At 41.9% G+C, this 24,268-nt stretch overlaps 1 protein-coding gene across 4 annotated transcripts; it reads right to left on the bottom strand.

Moving 5' to 3' along the window:
* Nucleotides 1-7,221: 7,221 nt before the first annotated feature.
* On the bottom strand, nt 7,222-22,598 carry PLIN2 (perilipin 2). Of its 4 annotated transcripts, none has more exons than XM_030470668.2 (9): nt 22,387-22,504; nt 20,170-20,227; nt 19,891-20,086; nt 19,089-19,171; nt 18,225-18,510; nt 17,642-17,826; nt 16,778-16,912; nt 15,791-16,081; nt 7,255-8,524 (listed from the first exon to the last, which is right to left on the bottom strand). In XM_030470668.2, exons 2-9 carry the CDS (start codon nt 20,197-20,199, stop codon nt 8,390-8,392), a joined length of 1,341 nt encoding a protein of 446 aa, XP_030326528.1. In that variant the 5' UTR covers nt 20,200-20,227; nt 22,387-22,504; the 3' UTR covers nt 7,255-8,389. The 4 variants fall into 4 exon arrangements, with proteins under 4 accessions (XP_030326525.1, XP_030326528.1, XP_030326526.1 ...); XM_030470666.1 differs by lacking the exon at nt 22,387-22,504 and adding an exon at nt 20,559-21,145 and having other exon boundaries at nt 7,833-8,524; XM_030470667.1 differs by lacking the exon at nt 7,255-8,524 and having other exon boundaries at nt 14,541-16,081; nt 22,387-22,598.
* Nucleotides 22,599-24,268: the final 1,670 nt, after the last annotated feature.

Here is a 24,268-nt window from a genome sequence, read left to right as displayed (position 1 = left end):
GTTAAGTACTATCCGGGCGGCTGGGATTACGGGGATTGAGAGTGTGTGCTAACCGCGGTTCCGTCCCTCCGCGAGGAGGTCGGCCGGTGAAGGGACGAAGTGTAAGGAAACGGTGAATCGGAATCCCCGGGGAACCTGGGAAATGGGACCAGTAAAGGAGGTCCCGGGAAGAAAGGGGGACAGGGGAAACGTCTCCCAGACATACCTCCAGACAGTCCGTTAGGGAGGATGTTATGGGAATGGGGGCAGGAGGGTACATCCTGCACCAGGGGAAAGGATAAAGCAAGGAATGCTAAGGAGCCATTTAGTGAGGAAGAAAGTGACTATGCGGCTTGTTGAAGAACGACAGATGATTTGAACTGCTGGAATGAGGATTTGGGAAGGACAAAATCAGCAGGCTGGGATAAGAGGAGAACAGAAACTCCCCTCTGTAAGACCAAATTGGAATCAAAATGATGCGGAGGGGAGAAGAAACATGTCTGATTATCGGACATTGATTGTAAAAGGAATTAAAGAAGCTGCCCCAAGGGGGCTGAATTTGGGCAAAGCTTTTGACAACAAACAGGGGAAAGAGGAGTCCCTAACAGAGTGGTTACAACGACTCTGTCGAAATATACAACAGTACTCAGGAATAGATCCTAAAAGTGAAGCAGGCCAGGAGTTGTTAAAAGTTAATTTTGTTACTCATGCATGGCCAGATATTAAAAGAAAATTGGAAAAATTGGAGGATTGGCATGACCGAGGGTTGGATGAGTTGTTAAGAGAAGCTCAAAAGGTATATGTGAGGAGGGATGAAGAAAGGCAGAAGGCCAAAGCTAAGCTAATGGTAGCCACAGTACATCAAATGACTAAGTGTACATCTGGAACACCCCGAGGGGTAAGATATGAGTTGAAGAAAGGAAGGGAAAGTAAAGTTGGAGCTGGAAGAGGTAGAGGAAGGGTTGGTCAGACCAATTGGAAACCGGGAATGGAAGAAAGACAGAATAACCGTGGCAAATGTTATTACTGTGGGCAAGAGGGTCACTTCAAAAGGGAATGCCCACAGCGAGAAAGAGATTTGCAAAGTTTACCATCAGCCACCAAGAGGAATATTGTGAGGAATAGGGGTGTCATGGGCCCTACCTCCTGGGGTCTAGGAATCATGAGGAGCCCTTGATAAAGCTGCAATTAGGACCCCAGGGGGAAGAATTTATCTTTTTAGTCGATTCAGGGGCTGAAAGAACGTATACTACAGCCCTGCCATCAGGATGTAAGAAGGGACAAAAGACTACCATGGTGGTAGAGGCAAAAGGAGAAGGATTTAAAGTCCCAGTGATAGAAAAGGTAAAAATTTGGGGCAACAGAAAAGATACAGAAGCAGACATTTTACTAGTCCCACAGACAGGACTTAATTTACTTGGTAGGGACTTACAAGCCGAAATAAACATTGGAGTGGTTCCGGAGAAGGGTAAGGTAGTGGTAAAACTCTTTGAGTTAACTGAGGAAGATGAAGCAAAAATTCAACCCCAGATATGGGTCAGAGAGGGAAACCGAAGAGGACTACAAATGGCACCAATTGAAATTAAAGAGACTAGCCGACCTGTAAAAGTGAAGCAATATCCTATATCAACAGAAGGAAGAAAAGGACTGAGACCTGTAATTGAGGCACTGCTAAAGGATGGATTATTAGAACCCTGCATGTCCCCGTATAATACTCCCATCTTGCCGGTCAAAAAGTCAGACGGGACGTACCGACTGGTTCAAGATTTGCGGGAGATAAACAAAATGGTACAAGTACGCCACCCAGTAGTATCAAACCCATATACCTTATTAAGTAAAATTCCACATGAACATAGGTGGTTCAGTGTGATAGATCTAAAAGATGCCTTCTGGGCTTGCCCCTTAGCTGAGGACAGTAGGGATTTATTTGCTTTTGAATGGGAAGATCCCGATACTGGAAGGAAGCAGCAACTTCGATGGACTTCTCTTCCCCAGGGGTTTACAGAATCTCCTGATTTATTTGGACAGGCTTTAGAAGGGGTACTAGAGCATTTTATAGTTCCACCAGGAATAAAAAATTCTCCAGTATGTAAATGATTTATTAGTCTCAGGTAAGAAGGAAGCTAATGTCAGAGAAGCATCCATACAACTGCTGAACTTTTTGGGAAACCGAGGACTGAGGGTATCAAAAACCAAGTTACAATTTGGACAGAAGGAAGTGGAATACCTGGGTCATTTAATTAGTGAGGGAAAGCAAAGAATCAATCCCGAACGGATCACTGGAATTACATCTTTAATGCTGCCAAGAACAAGAGAAGTGAGGCAGCTATTGGGGTTACTAGGATATTGTCGATTACGGATTGATAAATATACCCAATTGGTCAAATTCCTATATGAAAAACTGGTTGCGGAAGAGCCTATTCGGTGGCAAGAAAATGAGAAGGAGCAATTTGAAAGTTTAAAACAGAAGTTATTAACAGCTGCAGTTTTAACCCTCCCTTCCTTGGAAAAACCGTTTCATGTCTTTGTGAATGTGGAAGGGGAAATTACGTATGGGGTATTGGCTCAGGAATGGGGGGGTCAGAAAAAGCCAATAGCTTACTTGTAGAAACTAATGGATCCAGTCTCGCGAGGGTGGCCTACTTGTGTACAGGCTGTAGCAGCCACAGCAATACTAGTAGAGGAAAGTCAGAAATTGACTTTTGGAGGAGCTCTCATTGTATCTACCCCCCACACCGTCAGAACAATTCTGAGCCAGAAATCAGGTCGATGGTTAACTGACTCTCGAATCTTAGAATATGAGGTCATTTTAATGGAAAAAGATGACTTGGTGCTAGTAGTAGATAAGAATCTGAATCCCTCTCAGTTGTTATATGGAAAAGAAGTAGAAGAGGAGCCAGAACATAATTGCCTGGATTTAATAGACTATCAGACCAAGACTCGAGAGGATTTATTAGACAGTCCTCTCCCTTATGGGAAATCCCTATTTGTGGATGCGTCTTCCAGGTGTGTGAATGGGAAAAGGTTTAGTGGATATGCTATAGTTGATGGGCAAGAAATCATGGTGATAGAACGAGGACGTCTACCAGGGGATTGGTCTGCCCAAATATGCGAATTGTATGCTCTAAAAAGAGCCTTGGAGCTTATGCAGGGGAAGGCAGGAACAATATATACTGATTCCAAATATGCATATGGAGTGGTACATACCTTCGGAAAAATTTGGAAAGAAAGGGGTCTAATTACTTCCTGAGGTAAAGGATTAATACATGGACAACTAATTATAGAAGTATTAGAACCTTTGGAGTTACCAGAAGAGATTGCAGTTGTGCATATTAATGGACGTCAGAAAGGACCATCCTTTGAAGCGAGAGGGAATGACTTGGCAGATGAACAAGCCGAAAAGGCAGCAATAGAGGAACCTATTAAAGTATTTGCTCTGCAGCAATACGGATGAAGGAAAGGGGATGGACCCATGCTGCTCAAGTAAAAGGGGGAGGTTGATCCTCCGGATGGGTGGGCCATATATCCGCATAAAGATCCCTTAAAATTAACTATCAAAAAGAGGCCTCATATTCTTGCTTTGACAGGAAAGGAGCCAGAATCATCAGAAGAAAATCAGCCCAGTTTGGAGTTGGGAGTTCGAAACTACTGGTATCCACCACACATTGTTCAGAACTACTGGTGTCCACTACACCCTAATAATGACTGTAGTCCATTATTCATGGTAGAATGCTACAATGCCCCCGATGCTCAGAAAGATAAAGAGTGTGGCAAAACCCTATGGATACGGGAAGGGGACGACATTTATTGCCCTCGGGACAGACTTTGGTCCAGTTGGGAGAAGAGTGAGAGACAAGTTAGACTAATAGCGGTATGCTGTGGAAAAGACGGGGAACTACGGTTCTAATAACATATAGGACAGGAAATGCTAGGAAAATTCTACAGATACCTGTCGTAACACACCATCTATTTTTACGTACTCATTGTGAACCCTGTCACGTAGGTGTGGTGACACGCTGAGGTACCTGTGGCTCTACAAGTATCCACGAAAGGTTCACTGAAGTACTTCTGTAACTGGTATGAAAGGAGCCCTGATTATAGGCAAGGTGGGATTTTGCCAAATTAAACAAGATGCTCCCCTGATCCCTGCAGCGAAGTTATATTAACAAGACAAGAGAGGGCAAGACCAGATTAGCCTCTTTACTCACCACCAAGAAGATGCATTTCTCTGCTTTTGGTGGCAACCCAATAGGCATGAGAGGTGGGAGTATATGCTATACTGGACCTCAGCTTGTCTCAATGATACTAGCTGCAGTATTGGTTGTCCCTGTGATCCCTGATACTTGCCAAAAATGCTACCAGACAATCCGATATGGCCTCCAGCAACTCTATACCTTCACAGCGCACACCCACATAAACAAAGTCTGTTATGATCAAAAGAGTCTAGGGGTATGTCAATATGGAGGCCAAGAATACTGGGTTGGAGAAAATTTGGGAAAAGGAGGAATTAGGCTAGGGTTGAGTTGCCCCAGAGGCGAGCAATGGTTATGCTTTACTAAAGCAGGACACTGGGACATATCAGATGAAGGTGGAGTTCAAGACATAGTCAAAGAAGAAATCGTCAAAAATATAACTAGGCACTTGATGAAGCAAGGACAACAAAGAGAACACGATACCCACGATAACATATATATAGATTTAAAGAAAAAGAATTAATAAAGAACTAGAATTTCCCTCAGTAGGCCAAAATCTGTTTGTTAATTTAGCAACCAAAATAGCTAGGGAATTAAATGTAGCAAATTGCTGGATTTGTGGAGGGCCTTTAATGACAGAAAAATGGCCCTGGAGGGGTATAAGTCTAAGTGCATTTGATGTGATCAGGTGGAATCACACGTTTACTGCCAGTGGAATAAAACGACCAGGGGGATGGGTTCTAAACTCTATTCTTATTGGTATAGAATGCCTAAGGCAAGAAGGACCGAAATTTCAGAGCCCAGTGGGTAATAGCCCTTGTAAGAGGATCTTGAGCACTAACTCAACTTTTCAAAAGTGGATACCAAGACCCCCAAAGTCATATTGGGCCAAATATAATGAGTCTAATAAAGATGGAACAAGTCGTGATTTAAATCCAAATATACAGTTGTATAAATGTACTAAAAAGAATATGAATCCCTTCTCTGGAATAAAAGCTATATCCAAATTTTGGAAACATAATAGGGAGTATCAGAGAAGGGTTCTGGAAAGCACCAGATGGGTTATTCTGGATATGTGGCAGACGGGCATATCCTCAATTGCCAGCCAATTGGGAAGGAAGCTGTGCTTTGGGATTGATCCAGCCAGAATTCTCTCTTTTACCTCCAGAGGATGGAGATGGGCTGGGTGTCCCTTTATATGAGAGCCTGAGATGGGAAAAGTGCCCTTTAGTGGGTGGATCCCAAAGATGGGGAGAAGACGAGTGGCCCCCCAATGAATCATTGAAATTTATGGACCGGCCACTTGGGCACAAGATGGAAGCTGGGGCTATCGCACCCCTATCTATATGCTTAATCATATTATAAGGCTACAGGCTGTGGTCGAGTTAATTACCAATCAGACAGCAGCTGGTTTGGAACTATTGGCCCATCAGCAGACTCAGATTAGAGCAGCTGTTTACCAAAATAGGTTAGCCTTAGATTATCTCCTCGCTGAAGAGGGAGGGGTGTGTGGAAAATTTAACATCTCCGACTGCTGCCTTAAGATAGACGATAATGCAGAAGCGGTATTAAACATAGCTACTAACATTCGCAAAATAGCCTGTGTGCCAGTTCAAGAATGGAAATCAATGATAGATGCTAGTTGGTGGGATGGTATGCTTGGATTTGCCTGGTGGAAGAAGTTAGGATTCTTTATGTTATGTGCTCTTGCTGGGCTATTGTTTTTGCCATGTTTAATACCCTATTTTATAAGATTAATCTCTAGGGTTGTGGAAGGAATGCAGTTAACAGCTATGCCCATGAATTCAAAAATGGCCATGGCATCTGGAGCAAAAAAGATAATGATTTTACAAAAACGAGACAACAATGAACTGGAAAAAGCTAACCTAATACTAAACAAACTCGAGAGACTCCAAAAAAATTCAAAAAAAAAATATATTACATATAATAGTTCAGCAAATTAATGGATAAAATAGAAAAAGGGTGGTTTGTGATTAATAATATGAATAGTTTGCTTCAGCAAAAGCTTGATTTATCTTTGGTTTTTTGCATTGTATAGGCAGATGGGAAGAATGTAAATTCCTGAAACTATGAAACAAACAGGAATAAGGGACTTGTGCGGCTGTATATAGGATGTGTGGCAGTCATTCTTGATTGAATCAACATCTAATCTGAAAGCAACAGAACAATGTATAAGATAAGGGCTTTAGGCACAGAGTTAAATAAAACAAAGAAGACTAACAGCCTTTATCAACTACCTCTTAAAAAAAACCCTCCTGGAAGAAAGAATGAAGATGACATCAACCATTGTGAGGTGGGATTCGTCTTCCTAAAAATCCTATGAATATGTAAAGAGGCTGGACTATAAGAAACTTTGACTCTGTACTTACAGGCGTGCATGTAGGGTATGAAAGCGTGCACTCAGCGCTGTAAATAAATCTTTGCTCCACCGACTTTGTCCCCAGTTAAATTTTTCTAAAGGTGAGTGCGTTTCTCACATGCGGAACAGGGAGTGTCCGGCTGATGGGGGAAGGAACATCACGGGACTGATAACAACTAAGGAGGCAGTAAATAAGACTGAGAATGCTAACCTTCAAGATAACAGAGACTGGAGCAGAACAGGAGCAAGGGCATGCCGCAGCTAACTCAGCACTGGGACCTTGCGAGCGTGCGCAAGCACTGGGGTCATGCAGTGAGCACAGCGAGGAAGACTCTCAGCAACCACCAGAGACCCCCACTCAACAAGAAAACGCATGTGTAATTAGAATGCAGATATAATTAGTTCCTGGAAATCTCATGAATGTGTGAACGATTGCCTGGAAAAGCTGTAAATATGCATGAGCATGCTAAATACATAGCTGCTACCAGCAAGCATCAGGCATGCTCACCTTTGCGAAATGACTCGCATGTGCGCACAGCGCCACAATAATGAATGCCTGCTTTCTAAAACTCCAAATTGAGTCTTAGAGGGTTTCTTCCACCATCTTTTGCAGCAACAAACTGACCATGACACTTAGCACGGAAAACAAGTATAACTCACAGTGGGCCGTGTGGTTCAAACGTTTATTCCAAGGCATTTCAGTGACGACACTCCAGAGTTTCCACAACAACCAAGCATTACATGATGAGAGAGAGCGGGTGCCAACCTCACAGCAATCCCAGCTGCAGCACAACACCTCGGCAGCTGTAGCACTGTGCAGCATCTCCAGACTTGCTGCAGCAACACCGGCAGAGCTCTGCGAAGCATCAGCCTGATCCTTGGAAAGAAACCAAACAAGCCTGCCTCCAGCCCGGTTCCATCCATCCCAACTCCTACAGAAGTCACTGTGTGCAAGCAAATGCGGATCCAATGTTCCTTTGCAAATACTTGATTGAGGCTGTGTTTAAACACAGGAAGATCACCACTGTCACAAGAAGTATCCCTACCCTCCAATTGTCTTTATTTTTTTTCAATTTTCTTTGGGCCCACATCTGTTTGTATCTCATTGACCTCCATTTTTAGCTTACTTCTTACAGTCTCTTCCCTCTTCTTTTTTAACTGTCATCCTTATTCCTGGCAAAACTCTTTTTAAGCATTTACCTTATTCTAGTCTCAGGCCCCATGGATGATAATGTCAGGATGGCGCAAATGTTTGCACACGGAAGGCATGTAGAGAGAAAGGGAATCCTTTTGTGCATATAGCACTCTTGCCAAAGGCAAGCTCTAAGCTTCTAAGCTCTCTAGGTACAGAGCCTAACAAAGAGAACCTGAGAGAATTTGAGACAGACAAAGTCTCTTACCCATTCGAGCAGCAAAGAGGTAGATACAGAAGTGCTTTTTGTGAAGAGTGAAAGGGGAAATTTTGTGGGCAAATCCTCATCAACTCCTTTTGTTGGCAGCCCTTTATGCAAAGCACTGGAGTGTCCTCGTGGCTGCTGTCAGCCAGAGAACAAATCACTAACAAACACTAGATCAGTTGGATACACTGTTAGGCTATATCTGGTTTGTAGAATGTGAGCTTTACACCCATGCTAGTGAATTAATGTAGCATGCATTCCTTACATAGAGAAAAAAATAATATATATATATATAACTTTCATGCAACTAAAACAGTAGTGATTTTAAAAAAATATCCCCAAAATCCCTGAACTAGGATAGGTTCATCTTTAAAAAGGAGAAATCTAAGTTAAACATGACAGAAGTACATTGTATCAAAAATATGTTTTCGTGCTGCTCTTTATTCAGCTCTTTGCCCTGCAGTGTAAGGGCCATTTGTACGTGAAAAGTCTTGCTGATCATCTTCATCCAAATCCAGAATGTTTGGGATATCATCTGACTCTGAAGACAGGTCTGTAATAGTGAAATCTGGAACCTGCGTAGGAATGAAATGTCAATCAATTTAAAAGTAAAACTAAATAAATTTGTGCAGCATTCCTCACCGAATTCAGGAGACAAAGACGCTTAGCGTCTCTAGAAATCAGACCCGAAATACTGACTAGTGAAATATGCACAGCCACATAAGAATCACATAGCATTCAGACATACCATACACTATACGAGATGCAGATCAGTTGTTTAGAATACAGGATTTTGTAGGAGAGATGGAACAGAGCTTAACTTACTGGAGTGTATTTAGTGAAACTGGCCAGTAGAAAATTAAGAAAGGAAGTTTTAAAATGTATTTTGCCTTTCTTCTTTCCTTGGGAGCAATGAGCAATATACAAAGGAAGCTATCCTGAGGAGCCTGATACTAGGTTGCTGTGTACTGTTCTGCCTGCCTACCACATCAAACCTTTCCTGGGGAAACAATCCCACTCTCACGTCTGATTTAACTGTGTGTACAGTATTCTGCACTGTTAAGCAGCACCAGGTTTCAGGAATTGCCAGAGACATTAGTGGATACATGGATGTTACACACTTCTAAAAATGTTGGCTAAGACACTTAGAAGCTCAAGTCCCAACCCTTAAGTCCCTTTAGTAGGACTTACATTACTTAAGCACTTAAGAAAAATGGGATATAATTAAGCGATTTACTCATAACCAGATGGGGGTTTTTTTTCCCCCAAGTGAAAAATACTTTTGTCTGTAGTTTGATTCACAGTTAGCTTTAATGTTGATGTGGCATACTTGGAGCCAGGCACAGTGTGAGCACGTAATGACTGCTGCATGCTGACAGCACTTTGGTTCTGCATGCACAAAGCAGCAGCAACTTGAACAGGCTTCTAGGCATTTGTGTAACTTCAGCTCAGTGCTGACTGGAGAAACAGTTTTAATCCATTTCCTAACTGCAAAACACCTTGCTTATGACTTACTTTTATGAAAGTATGCAAGACAAATCTATGCTTTGCCTGCTATGAAGACATATCAGAAGAACAGAGAGCACATCAAAGGATAAAGGGATTACCGTTTCAGCTACCAGTTGTAGACTGCAGCCACCCATTCAGTTCCTTAGAGAGCAGCTAGCTATAGGGCACCGGGGACTTAGAAATATTAATTAAAATATTAAAGCCGAGCTTTAGAAGAATTTAAGCAGCATGTCACTCATCAGGTGCTAGTGTAAATACAATGAAACATGTGGACCACTTGAGAACCTAAGCTTGGACAAAATGAGATCAGTAATCTCCTAAAAAATCAAAAGGCACTAGGAACAGGGAAATACATCTTTCTACCAGCAAGAATTGTCTTGCATCTTTCTGCTTATGGCAGTTTACCTAGAACTCTAATTACTATACTTAAAGAAATCAGTAAGTTTTCCCACTATCAGCACATGACCTCATATTTCATACTGCAATACAAATTGGGATATCCTAACAAAACTAAGGCCAAGTAGTCCATATGCAAACTCATTTAAAAATGTGTCCAAACAAATGGTTTGAACAAATTGGTTTATTCTATGTTTACACTGAGCAGGGTATATGATCATGTTCAGTAATGGTGTCTGACCAGATATAATTTTCACTATATCCTAGGTTTAAGACACTTCCATTACTTAAATCCATGTTGTTCCTACTGACGACAGGATAATCTCTGAAATGTAAGTTTGTGCTTTCTTCATCTCCTTAACATAGTTAAAAGTATGTATGCATACATATATGTTCATAACCATGAAAGAATTTCAAACTGGTGTGTATCTGTTAGCTTCAGAGTAAAACAGTGTTGATGGCAGTATGATTTCTCTCCATTTTGAACATGATAAATAGTGTTAGAATAGCACCAGTCCAACTAAATCAGTGCACAACCCTTGGTGTTACAGGCTTGTTAGGTAAAGGACCTTCTCTTCCATACCACGTTTCACAGTTGATAGGAAGTTGAAACAAAGCAGTAAGTCAATTCTTGCAACAAAGAATAAGGCCAGATATGACTCTTCGTGCCATTTCTCTGTAAGATGCAGTTAGATCATTTATACTGAATAGTGCAAAACTTGCAAAATTGTTGCACTGAGTAGTGCAAAACATACTTCAGTGTTTTGCTGTTTTCATATACAAATGTTGATGGCAATAATAACCTAACTTTAATCAATTTTTTCTTGCTTAATACATTTTGAGAACTGAGCCACTAGAAATTTGAGATGGTTCTTTCTTTGTTCTTCCAGATCAAGCACTTATTTTTAGTCATCAGAGACTGTAGTATCCAAAAGAAATGAAGTTTCCATCTTAGTATGAAAAGAAACACATTTAACAAAACACTGTGCACAAAACCTCCTGCAAGCTGCTGCATGTAAGACTTTCTGATCATGCAAATGACCAACAGATCATACTTAAATAAGTTAGGTTCCATTTCCTCTTTTTAATTAGTTTTTGGATGGGGTTTGTGATATTTAGGTTTGGTTTCTGTTATTTGTTTGTTTTAATAAAAAATAAAGAGAAATAATGCATCAGTTGTTTCCAAATCCTTTAACCTATTTTACTAGCTATATAGTATTACTGTAAGTTGCAGTTTGGTAAAGATTGTTGCAAAGAAATCATCTTAAGGAATGGGAGAGATTTCAAATGCTTTAAACTGGTCCTTAGTTTCAGGCAAACTAGTTATATCCCTGCAACTCCAGTCCTTACATGAATTTCACAATTTGGATTTGTCCAGTGTGTATGCTGCTATATGATGCTTGTGAAACTTTTATACCATATGGAGATGTTTATGTGTGCTTATATTTAAAACTTCTGTAGGAAAAGTTTTGTAGCAATGATAGTAGTTCTCTGTTAAATTAGCCTGGAAAGGGGAAGTTTCACCTAGCATGAATGATTTGTGAGTGATCTTCTGAAGAGAATAAACCATTTTCTGAATTCTAAATAGAAAACCCCTAAATAACCTTACCAGTGATAATTATTTCTTCAGTATTCTATCTTTTACCATCCTAGTTTTTGTGTAACTATGAGCATTTGACACTGTTCCATTTCATCTAGTTTATGTGCCTTGCTGCAAATAGGACCGTTTCCTGTAATTTTCAACATATCTGGTCTTACCTTTTTTAAAAGGTGCCAGAGAGACTTCACAGCTTTCTTGCCTAAGCTATATCCTCAAAAGTGGTTTCGGACTAAAAGCACACAAATTTCTGTGCAGTGTATCTGAGCTGTTTGATACAGGCAATTCCAGAGAAACCAGTAAGATGGCAGCAAAAATTTATGGCTCTTGTTCTGATAATATATCACAGAATCAACCAACTTGGAAAAGACCTTCAAGATCATCAAGTCCAACCATTCCCCAGCACTGCCAAGGCCACCACTAAACCACATCACTAAAGTTTTCCTCCTCCTATTTGAGAGTTTTCAGCAGTTACTAGCATGTACTTCAGCTTCAGTCACTGTGGCAAAAAAAATGTTACAGATGCTTTTGGAAGGTGCCCACATAATTCTTGCTTCCAGCAGGTATTTTAATAGTCACTTTAACTGTGCTAAATAAAAATACCACATTTTCTGTCGTGGTTTCAGCTGGGATAGGGTTAATTTCCTTCCTAGTAGCTGGTGCAGTGCTGTGTTTTGGCTTTAGTCTGAGAACAGGAATGCTGGTCACACCCAGATGTTTTAGTTGTTGCTCAGCAGCGCTTACCCTGATCAACGACTTTTCAGTCTCTCAAGCTCTGCCAGTGAGGAGGGGCACAAGAAGCTGGGAGGGAGCAGAGACAGGACACCTGACCCAAACTAGCCAAAGGGGTATTCCATACCACAGCACATCATGCCCAGTATATAAAATGGGGGGAGCTACCCAGAAGGGATCAGTTGCTGCTCAGGTCGGGCTGACTATCAGTCAGTGGGTGGTGGGCAATCACACCGTGCATCACTGCTGAGGTTTTTGTGTGGTTGGTTGGGGTTTTTTTTTCTCCTTTCCCTTCTTAGTTTTATATTCTCTCCCCTTGGTATTTCCCATATAATTATTATTATTACTATTATTATTAGATTGTACTTTATTTTAGTTACTGTTCTTATCTCAACCTGTGGGGTTTACATTCTTTTGATTCTTTTCCCTATCCCACCCCGGGAAGGGAGTGGGGTGCGAGTGAGCAGCTGCATGGTGCTGAGTGGCTGTTGGCTTTAAACAATGACATTTTGTCTGTAAACTTGTAACTGGACCCTAGGGATATGCTATACTAAATTACCAGCAAGAAGATACCCATGCAAGCTACAGTTACAATTCAGTTTAAACAGTCAATACTGTCCTTATTAGAAGAGTCTAATGATGTCAATATAATAAGCCAAGAACATACCAACGTGGTGTTACACAGCCCTCTTTCCCTCCAAGCAAGAGTTCCTCCTCTATTGAGGAGTCAAATAGAAACATTATACTTTCACTGCAGGGGAAGGGAGAGGGGATCCAACAAATAACTGCAGACCACAATAGCATGATACAGGAACCGAAGTACAGCATTTTGGTACAACAGGCTATTAGCCCAACCATTAGGTAAGCATTTAACCAGGCATTCCTCTGATTCTTCTGGTTGTGGCCACCAGCTGTAGGTCAGCTGTCAGAAGTCATGAAGTAACTGAACATAGAAGCCACCCAACAGAACATGGTGAGGGACAAAGGAGTTGAAGGTCTAGGCTAGTAACAGTTTTTCATGCTTTCTACTTCATCTGCTTGCTGATATTTAGTAAATCTGGACAGTCATCCAAGAAAGCACAAACCCATAGTGCAACTTAAGGCAGAGCAGAGATGTATTGTTCCTGCATTAATATTAGATGGTGCTGTTTATTTCTGAGTCATCAAAAGGTAGTGAATAGTTCGAATATCGTACTTCATTGATCACCTCAAAATTAAGGCCCACAGCCATCAGATTTTAAAATACATATAAGAAAAGGGAATTCTTTGAACTGCCAGCTGCTCCCAGACCCGATTAGTCCAATTCTGTTCCTTAGCACGTCTACAGCAGTGGATGCATTCTATAAATTCTATTACAGACAGAGATAAACGATATTCTTCTGCTGGACTCATTCAGCAGGTACATAAACAGAATTAACTGCTGAAAGAATTCCAGAAGCATTAACTCAGGCTTTAGCTGGAAAGGAGTATCTCACCATCTCATGTTAATGTCATTTGAACAGCTGGCTTACAAAACCAAAGTAGTTAAAGGCAGAAATTACAGGATCTGTATCTAATCCACTCGTTACAGTTTGGTTGGTTTTGTTTGTTTGGGTTTTTTAACATTGTGCTTAAAACAGTTTTCCTAACACTTCTAGCTAGCTTTAACAGCTAAGCAAGCCCTCTCACATTAAAAGGCTAGACTACATCTAATTTGCTTTAGTGCCCACACTGTGCCAGGTGGAGGTATTGTTTCACATAGCAACATGTCACCAGGTGACAAGCTTCCTCTCAACTCCATTTTTGCCTCACTCTAGCTGGTGACCTGTTTTGAAAATGGTGGCCAGCATTGCTACACTAAATGATTGAAATTTGGAGTTGCACAGGGCATGCATGAAGAACACAGACGCAATTTACCTGGACAGCCCTAAACCAAGAAAGCTTATTTCTTAGTGACTGTAATTCTCTTTCAGGGGAGGAGCTTACAGGATTTATTGAGGAATAGTTCCACCCAAGTAGCTGAGTGTTAATGTATGTTAGTTGCTCAAGTACAAAAGAGGGTAAATGAAGTTAACCAGGTTAAAACTGGCATTTGCAGCTGAGGCATATATACTGTTTATAAGGAGCCAGCACATGCACACCGAATACCCACTGTGAAGGCAGGACAGGGTTTTTTTTACCCATATCCTTCTCTTCTCAATATCAGAACATCCCTCAGCTCACAGCTTAGGTCATCATTAAAGGTAGACAACAGCAAGCACCACAAAAACAGCAGTAAAGCTAAGACTTGGAATGGAAGGATGCACAGGAACTCAAAGGGAAAAAGGAAATGCTGCAGCAATATCTTACCTATCTAGGCATACACACACACACAAATACATTTTTAATGCATGTCTACTTCATTGGCATTTCAAGCTTGCTTTCTGCTGGACCCAATTTGAAGGGGTCACAGAACAGCAATTTACATTTGTTTTAAACATCATGGAAATGGAGAGAGACTTGGGCTACTGAAGCATTTATTACTAACATACAAAATTAATTAAAAACAGAAAACCAAAAAACCAACAGCTACAACACCACAACAACCCACACAACAGCAGGCACTTGGGTACAAACAGCATGAATCTTGCTTTTATATTGCATTAAAAAAAAAAAAAAAACCCAAAACAAAAAAAACCACCAAACCACAAACCAACAAGTATTGATAATGAATCGGTCAGTGTCTGGAACAGGCTCCTCAAGGAAGTGGTCATGGCATCAAGCCTGTCAGAATTCAAGGAGCATCTGGACAATGCTCTTAGTCATATGGTTTAGTTTTAGGTAGTCCTGTAAGAAGCAGGGAGTTATACTCCATGATCCTTATGATTCCCTTCCAACTTGAGATATTCTATGATTTGTGATCAGGTTACTGTATTATACAATAGTGAAGTTTATACAGTTAATTTTAATACTGCCACAGCATTTAAGTAACTCCAGCTGACTTATTCAGAAACCCCGCTTTCAGCTTCGGAATTCTGCACTCAGAGAACTTTTGTCATGAATTGCGTAGCAGCAGAATTTGAGAGTCAGATTCATAACAGTTAAATGTGTGATCTGCAACAAACATGGAATTTAAGCATACCTAACTAGATTGCAGGGCTTTTAAATGTATTTCATAGTATGTAAGGCTTATACATCATTCTGGTACAGATTAAGCAACAAAGCAAATGCTTTTAGCTATGGTAGGTTTCATTTAGACCAATGGTATTAATACCATTAATAAGCACAGCAAAGTTTCTTAACTTGACAAACAAGGCATCCTGACAACTGTAAGCTGCCAACATTTAGGCACTTGAGACAGATTGAGTAGAGTGGGCAGTATTGTCCCATGTGGTTTAGCCATTTGCGAGAATATCTTTTTTCTCCATCATTTCCTGCACTCTATGATTACGGATTTTTCTCCAAGGCTTTTTTGACAGCTACACTTGCTAAGGCCACATGTTTGGTCAGTCAGCAGAGTACATGCATGCTATGCAGTTTATTCATTAGTGTGTTCAGGCTGTTTGTCTTTCTGGCTGGAATTTTTCTCCCCTTCACCTTTGCTCTCAGCATGCTGAATGCCAGGCAGTTGTGGGTAAAAGGGACCTACCAGCCAGTTGAGCGGTGTGTTGTTTACAAGATAATCCATCACATCATCCAGAGACTCCTTCATTTTCTTCAGCTGTCCTTTGCTAGTGGCAAGAAAGCTGTCTGATAATTCTTGGAAGGAAGATGCTGACAGAAAACTCTGGTAGACATCACCTGCCATTGACCCAACACTGTAAACCTGATCCTGCACATTCTGTGGCAGCCCCTGTAGGCTTGAAACCAGTGTGAGGCAGGTGGTCTGAAGCTGCTGAGTGAGGCTCCGTGCTATAGCTAGAGTTTTTGACTCAATAAGCTGGAAACAAAAAGCATAACAACATATTAGTATCTTTTTATGACTGTAGCAGCTTTATGTGGCTCAAGATACACAAAGAATCAAAGTAAAGGGGATGTACACAAAATAAAGCTATAACAGATAATAAAAGAGTGTAAGTGTAAAAAGTCAGAGACTTTAAAGCACTTGATATTTCTTCAGTGCTCAAATACTTTGTGGATCAGAAACATTGGTAGTTTCTACCCAGCGACAGACAAGTAAGCTTTTGTTTCAACTCTGGATGACAAGTCACAACAGGCAAGTACATTCTGATCAATGAGCCTCTATTCAAAGCTACATGTAAGACTCAGTGAGCCTGCACCTAAGACTGCTTTATGCTGAAAAATTTATTTCTGGTCTGGCCGTATCAGGTGAGCAAGTCCTAGCTGATCTAGATACGCATATCCCAACACAGGTTCACATGCTGAACAGGATGATCATTCTTTTGGAAGCAGAATGAACACCAGAGCGTTGGCAGGAAGTAGACTCATTTAAGAGTTTGGGTGTCCCCTGCTCTTCATAGTAGCCACTAGTCAGCTGCCCTGAACTTCAGCATTGAGATTCCACATTTGCACATAAGCTTCTGTGCTGTTAAGATGCTGCGTGCTTTGGAGACTGTTAGTTTGCTGTTACCTTAACAGTATACGATCCATTTATTTCTGGTTTATATCTCTTTACCTCAGCGCTCTGCAGTTCATCGCCATCATTTTGGCCTGTACGTTTCTTCCATTCTACCCAGGATTGATAGAGCTTTTCCTGAGCATCAAGAAGCTTCCGATTGGCACTATTCATGTTCTTTCTGGCATACTCGATCTGAAACACAGCCAAATAAAGATGTAAAGCAGGGTCCAAACAGTTCCATTAGGGCCACCTTACCTTACCGGCTTCGTAACCTCCTTTTTAAATATTTCAAAAGTTCATCATAGAAAAGTTTGGGGAATATAACAATGTGTTCCTTCTCTTCAAAGGAGAAAACTGCAAGCAGTTTTGAAATGTCATGTAGTGCTGCATGAACTATTTCCCTCTCCCCCACTAGCATCCTATTCAAGGATTTGAAAGCATATAGAAGGCTGTAACTCTTTATGTACAGTTTGTACTATACATTGTTAGGGTAAGACTACTGAAATACCCAAGAATACTCAGGAGATACCCACAGCAAGAAGAGCAAGGCATAAAGAATGACATTTTATTAACAAGAACTTAAAGGACTGAAGTGTTTCTAAATTGCAGAGCACTTTCTTCACTGAAAGAAGCCTGTTAAATCCAGCACTCTAAAACAGCAATATAATGTTCAACATGTCACTTTTATTTCTGCAATGCTTAAATTCGTAAGCAATAGCTAGTTAGTTTACAGCTCAACCCAATTCAGGACCTCTCCTGAATGATGGTGAAAAGCACTGAACAGGAAATGCTTTATACTTAGAAAATGCATTTTAGTCCAAGAGCAATTCTAGTTTTCCTATGCCTATTTTTGCCATTTTTGGCTGGACTCAAACTATGCCAACATTTGGTTTTTATACCTCAAGTGAAAGCTAAACTTACCAGATTAACAGTGTGGTGGAGCTGAGAAATGGTCTCCTGGCTCTTCTGCTTAGCATCTCTAACTTTGTTTAAGGCTTGTTGGTAGGCACGTGTGCGAAACTTTGAAGACAGGGATCCTAGTCTAATGTAGTAGCTTGGCTTTTGAACTCCAGTTTCAAAACCTTCAACTTTTGCTGCTTCTTTCTCTAGATATGTAAAAAGGAAGCAAATTGACTAATGGAAGAAAACTTAAGAGGTCCAAGGCTATTTTATGTGTTTAGAAACAGCTGAATACTGGACTTGTTTAGTAGTCCTTTAGCACCAGGGTAGGTTGATAGACCACCATACATGGAAATCCTTACTTCCAACCTGCTTCCTTATGAATAGTATGCTATTACAACCAGCAAGCCGAAAGGCAGTTTGGGAAGCACATGCCCCATTCCCCACTGTAAGTAATTAATGGGAATTTGCTTGCTTCTCTCCAATACAAGCATTCAAAAAAAAAAAAAAACAATCAATCAAACAAAAAAAACCAAACCAAAACCACCACCCAAAAAAAAAAAAAAAACCACACACCAACACCCAAATCTTGAACTGGTCTTACCTAGTTCTGCTTCTGTAAGTGGGAGATACTGGTCTACAAGGGTCTCCGATTTCATGAGAGCACTGTCCACTCCACTGCTCACCATTTGCACCACACGACTTCCCAGAACAGTGTTAATGCTGCCATTGACAACTGACTTGGTCATTTCTACACTGTCTTGCATTGCTTCTTTAGTCTTGCCCATAACTCCAGTGATCGTGTGAGCAACAGTTTCCTTGGCACCAGACACAGTGGTTGTTACGGCTTCTCTGGCTCCAACAACTACACCCTTGGCATTCGCAACAACCTGCCATAGGAAACAGTTTGATTCACTAAACGTTTCTAGCAAGAGCTACGTAATCCAGGAAATATAAATTTATGTGACAGCTTGTACAAGTATCAGTGATCTAAGGAGAAATTCTGTCCTGAAAATATGAACAAGATGAAACAAAATAAGACTGCTACACAGCCTTCAGCTCCAAACACTTAAGTGAATGTAATTCACTGCAGTAATTCAGGTACTATTTACTTCACACAGAGCAGGAAACAGACAAGGACTCAAATTTTTTTAAAAAGATGCCCACCAGTGAACAGCACCTACAGACAGGCAGATATGACAGATGGTCAGCAAGGTTGTTGTTCTTTTTACAAAAAAAAAAAACCACCAAAAAACCAAAAAAAACCACAACCAACCAAACAAAAAAACCCCCACCACACTTAATGGCCTCCCAAAGGCAACAAACAATTCTACAGAAACACCTTTCACCTCATCATTGCTTCTAAGCTGCACTCCAAGCATAAAATCTGTCTCTCTCTTTTTAGTGATAACAGAAAAGAGCAAGCATAGATAACTCTGCTTAGCATATGGACATGGAAAGAACTTACCTTGTCAGTGGGTTGATTCAGTATAGGCAGTCTCTCCTCAATTTTGTCTAGACCTATACATGCATAGTTGTTGGCAACAACAACTAAAAAAAGAAATAAAAATAGTTTAACTTGTTTGTTGTTTTGTTGGGCTTTTTTTTCTCCTTAGTATAAATAACTCCATAACTCCAACTGAGAATTCCTCATGAAGCAGAGCAACAATGCTTTTAAAGTAGTTTCCTCCCCTTTTCAGTGAGATTTGAGACAGCAAGGCCCAAGAACAAGGCAGGTTTACAATGCCATTAGAAAACTCACTTGCAGGTGGAGAAAATCCATTTGATACTTCACAAGCAACTGTAAGAACAAGCTGAAGCACCTGGCCTTCTGCCACTTCATGAAACCAGCCTCCTGGTTACAACAGACTTATGACACAGTTGCCAAATTTAACCTGAAGTTGGCCTCAGTGAGAGAAAGTACAAAAGTAGCATTTGAAACCAAGTGAAAGGCGAGGAAGGTGTTGAGCAAGAAACTATATAACCATCTCACATAACAAGATGAGTCAGCCAGTTTAGCATTATGAAGGCTGGATTCTGCTTTGGCTATGGATTTTTGGTTTGGTTTTTTTTTTTCCAGGGGAGGGTGGGGTGGTGGTGGTGTTACATCATACCCATCTGTAATTAGTGGCTCAAAAAGGCAGGCAACAGGTTCAGTCAGCTACCTGAAACACCACTCCAGACCAGTATGGCCATGCTAAACTGTAAGTGCATATGGATATATACAGCTATTGGTTGAATTAAACTTAACAGCTCCATCTTTGCCTTACTTTGTGGTTCCAGTTTCTGGATGATAGGCATAGCACTTGTCACGGCTACCGAAGTAATTGTCTTCACTCCTTTTTCTGCTATCTCACATACTGACTTCAGATAAGGATGGTTATCCTTTGTAGTGATATAAGCTGTGGACACCATGTCATAGGTGGAGCTCACCAAGGGAAGATTGACAACCCTCGATACAATGTTCTGTTTAAAAGAGAGGGAGAGGTTAGTTGATGCCTGTTGTTCTGAACTAGACATAAAAATCTATGAAGCTAACTCAGACATACCTGCTGTGGATCAATTGCTGCCAATGCCATTTTCTCAGGTCTTGAATCCTGCACAAGTCTGTGAAAGAAGCATATCTGAGTTATAGCATCCTAACATCCACTTCATGTAGTCACCAGACTTTGAAACCAACAACCATTTTATAATCAACCCCATTGATCAAGGGGATTAGGATGTTCACATTCTTACATACAGGAACTACATTTCATTGCAGCAATTTAAAAATCCCAAACTTTGTTTACTAATTACTTTGTTCAGTTCAGGCAACACAACTACGGCACATGTAAGAGGCAGGCTTTGAGGTACAGCAGTTCATTGCAGATTTACCTAAGAGTTACCAACTGGTGGATTAATTTATTTTTCTGGAAGAAATAGACACATTTGGGCTTACCTGTTGAGCCAGAACAAAGAAAGGCCAGCCTTAACAAGTCACTAAAAGTCTAATTTAAGATGTCTAAATCAGATGAAGAATCCACTATCAATATCTTTAATCAGATTAGATCTTCTGTTATCATAAGGGAGTAAAGTTTTACATGAGTCACCATTGCCGTGCTAATCTTGAAAACAACTGGAAGATTGAAGTACTCATTTCAGTACCCTCAGCTCAATTCTCACAAGTCACTCCACTAAACTGAAGGAGTTCATTACCTCTAGTGCTGTGCCTGATGCTGAGCTCCCCCTGCTCAGCTTGTTCAAAAGTCAGCTTCCTGTAATATAGAGCATAGGACTTGCCCACTGCAGAATGTTACTCTCCTTCATGTTAATTTAGTCTTAATTATTACCCATCCCACACTGAAACAGGCTGAAGACACCAGTCATTCAACAAGCCTATGGTACTCAATTATTTTCCAACATGTATTCCCATGGAGGGAAAAATAACAGGTCTCCCCATATGAAGACTATAAAAGGAGAGGGATATTGCAGTACCACGTAAGGAGAACACACAGAAGTGCTCTATCATCCTATGCACACATGCAGGCTGAACTAAATCTGTAAGAAGCATTTTTTGTGTTGGTTTTATACGACACTTAAGTTCCAGAAGAACCTGTGGAATTGAAGGCAACAGAAAGGCAAGCTAAAAGCCAGTCATCAAAACAACTGTGTTTTTCAAGACTTTCTGCTAGGTTTGTCAAAGAGCCAACAGCAGGATGGGAAACAAGGACAAAGGCACACTGTTCACATTTTGCAGGCATGTTTGCACCTATTAACACACACATGCCATAAAGTAATGCCTGTAATGAGATTAACCACTGTACGTGGATCATACAAGCAGGTAACAGACAAGAGTTACAGCAGTTACAGAAGTTTTCCTTCTGCCTATCGAGTATTGAAATACCCCCAGAAACACGTTTCTCACACGGCAATACAAGTTAGATTACCTAGAGTACAACTGCATTTCACTTTGAACTGGAAAGTATGCTGTAGAACAGAAGAGGCTAGTGGCACAGAATCTGGCCTCTGAAGGAAAAGGGGCCCTTACTGTAAGGATAATTTATTTGTAACATGTCCTGAAAGATCCAGCAACGCACAGCATGGGTTTGAATTTTAGTCACTAAAATAGTGACTGAGTTAGGCTGTGAAGTCACTCCTGCTCTGGGGCAGGGAAGGCAGCTAGGATCTTGCGTGGTTTCGGAGATCCCGAGTAGTTTCAGCTCTGGCAAAAGCCTGACCCACTTCACTGGAGCGGCTGAGCGAGATGCCTGAAACAAAGCCCACGGTACTAAAGCGTATTTCAGTGACAGTAAAAGATCCCGAACACGAAAGTGAATAAACTGAGTCACAGATTTGATTTCTACATATCCTCCCCCCCGCCTCCCGCTATGGAACGAAGTCAAAAACCAGAGAGCAGCAGGATGAGCCATGAGCAAGGGCTCAGGAGCTTGCCGTGGCTCAGCGCGGTGCCCCAGGCAGGAAGACGCCCCAGTTTCCAGAAGCCACCACGGCTCTCTCCAGGCACGGACGGGACACTCCAGTGCCTCCGCCGGGGGCCCACTAAGATGCCTGAAGCAGCTCGCCGAAACGCCCCTGCGTCCGGGCCTGGGCACGGCAGGGGTAACGACGAAGGCCGGGGGCGGCTCTACGGCGAGCGCTGCCCCGGCCGCTCCGCCGGTGGGAGACACCATATTGCCGAGTCAGCGCCGCAGGGCGAGCGGCGCCCAGCGCTGCCGCCGCCCCGCTCTCCCCGGCGAGGGCCGGGCCGGAGACGCCGCCGTACTCACCCGGGGAAGCGAGGGGAAGAGCCACCGCCACCGACCGAGCCTCCGCACTACCGCTGACACCAGAGTGCGGGCCTCGCCCCGCTATTTATTGGGAGAGGCCTCTGCCGCGCCTCCCGCTTTCTCGCGAGAGGAGAGCGCATCACCGCCACTGCCATGGGGCGGGACGGGGAGTAGGAAGGTAGTGTCCGTAATGGCAGTGGGCGGGGGCCTCGTCCAGAGCGTGAAGCCCTAGAGGAGACTGTCGTTCACTTGCTGGCTCAGAGGACTTAGTATTCAGTACAAACACAAGCACCCGAAAGAGTGGCAGAGCCAGGCTTCCGGGCGGGGCGTGCAGGCCCACAAGTAGCCTGGGTTACGAATGCACGTGGTCTTCTCTTGTGCAAACCTTTCAGCTCATCTGGTTGGAGGAAAAACCCCAAGCAAGAGATTTAGCTGTGGTGGTCCTGAATTAATCACCTCTCCTCCTTCACCCAGCTCCTCTGCGCCAGCACTTGTCCCTCATGGGGCTGGAACGCGAGGTGAACTGAGGCTGAGGGCACCTGGCTCTGTGGCTGCCAGCAGCCACCCATCCCAAAGGCAGCTTCCTGCTGGGAAAGGCAGGCGAGCCCCATCTCCTTCTCCATCGCTGCAGGCTCATTCCAGCGTGCCCAGAAATAATCATCTCAGCAGGTTTGAACACGCGTTCGGCATGTTGTAAACTTTCGTAACTCCAAAGGCGCGCTTCACCTTTAACCTATAAAGAATGAGGTGCACATCACAGTGGGGGATATCAAAATGGCAAGGAAAAACAGTTGTGGGCAAAGGTGCAAATATATATTTACAATTAAAGTTGTATTTAGCTCGCTGTAGTAACAGGATGTCAGAAGAGAACAGCTTGACAAGAAAGATTCAAGCCTTGAGGGTAATCACACACTACAAACATGTACAATCTTGGGCTGGTCATTTTTGCACAAGTATTTTTCTTAAAGGAAATTAACTTCCTTCCTAGAAAACTGTAATTCTTTTAATGGTTAAAATTGACAACAAACTACCTTACCACTAAGCCACAAAGACTCCTTTATGCTGTTTCTGCTTCCTAAACAAAAGTTGGCCATGCATAGTGTGTTTTAACTTTTGCTTAAAACAAACAGACCTCTTTTTCTGCTCAACAATATAACAAGACAACAAATTCTATCAGTACAGTGCAGTACAGGAAGAAATACCACTATCTGCGCAGGTCGGGAAAAGAAAGCATCTTTCTTAATCGGTCTGACCATCAAGAAGAGCCTGAGGGCTACCTGTAAGAAAGAGAAGACTTCCTGCAAAGCCTTAGTAGCAAACTGTACAAGCCATCTATTCTTATTGTGTATGCTCACATGTTACAGTATTCTAAAATATCCTTTGCTTACTGCCGGATTGATTCTGACCGTTGCTCCCACAAAGCACTATCTTTGTTGGGAGGGGAAAGCCCATTTCAGAAGACCTTCACAGAATGGTTGCTCAGTTTGCTTCTGCAAAGAATTCACTTCTCTTTTCTTGCTCTAGAGCAGAACAAACAGAAGACTATTCCAGAATAAACCAGGAAGTTTTACTTCTCTGAACTGCTTTATTATACTTCTACTAGGATGCATACCAAGCTCTTTACAGGTATTCCACTGTTTTCCTTAAGTTGTTGTTATCTGAGACCTCCATTTGTTTCTCATTCACAATCATGTGGCTTCTCAAGTGTAAAACATTTAACGCACCCATGACAACCACAAAACTAATTAACCGCTTTTGTCAGGAGTGTCTGTATTGGGCATTTCAGAGTATTCCAGGGATTTTAGTTGTTAATATGCATCACCGTTATTTGTAGTGCAGGAACACCTGTGATTCATGCAGCCCAGGACACACTCTGCCAGAG

The sequence above is a fragment of the Strigops habroptila genome, chromosome Z (genome assembly GCF_004027225.2).
Source record: "Strigops habroptila isolate Jane chromosome Z, bStrHab1.2.pri, whole genome shotgun sequence".
Lineage (NCBI taxonomy): Eukaryota > Metazoa > Chordata > Aves > Psittaciformes > Psittacidae > Strigops > Strigops habroptila.
Note: the sequence above shows the minus strand (reverse complement) of the source record. Positions and strands in the feature narration are given on the sequence as shown.

Coding starts and splice junctions, on each gene's coding strand:
- PLIN2 (XM_030470665.1), bottom strand. CDS start 20,140: ATGTCTAGTTCAGAACAACAGGCATCAACTAACCTCTCCCTCTCTTTT. Junction 17,827..18,224: donor ACTTACAGAAGCAGAACTAG/GTAAGACCAGTT, acceptor TTACATATCTAG/AGAAAGAAGCAGCAAAAGTT. Junction 16,082..16,777: donor ATGAACTGCAGAGCGCTGAG/GTAAAGAGATAT, acceptor TTTTGTTTCCAG/CTTATTGAGTCAAAAACTCT.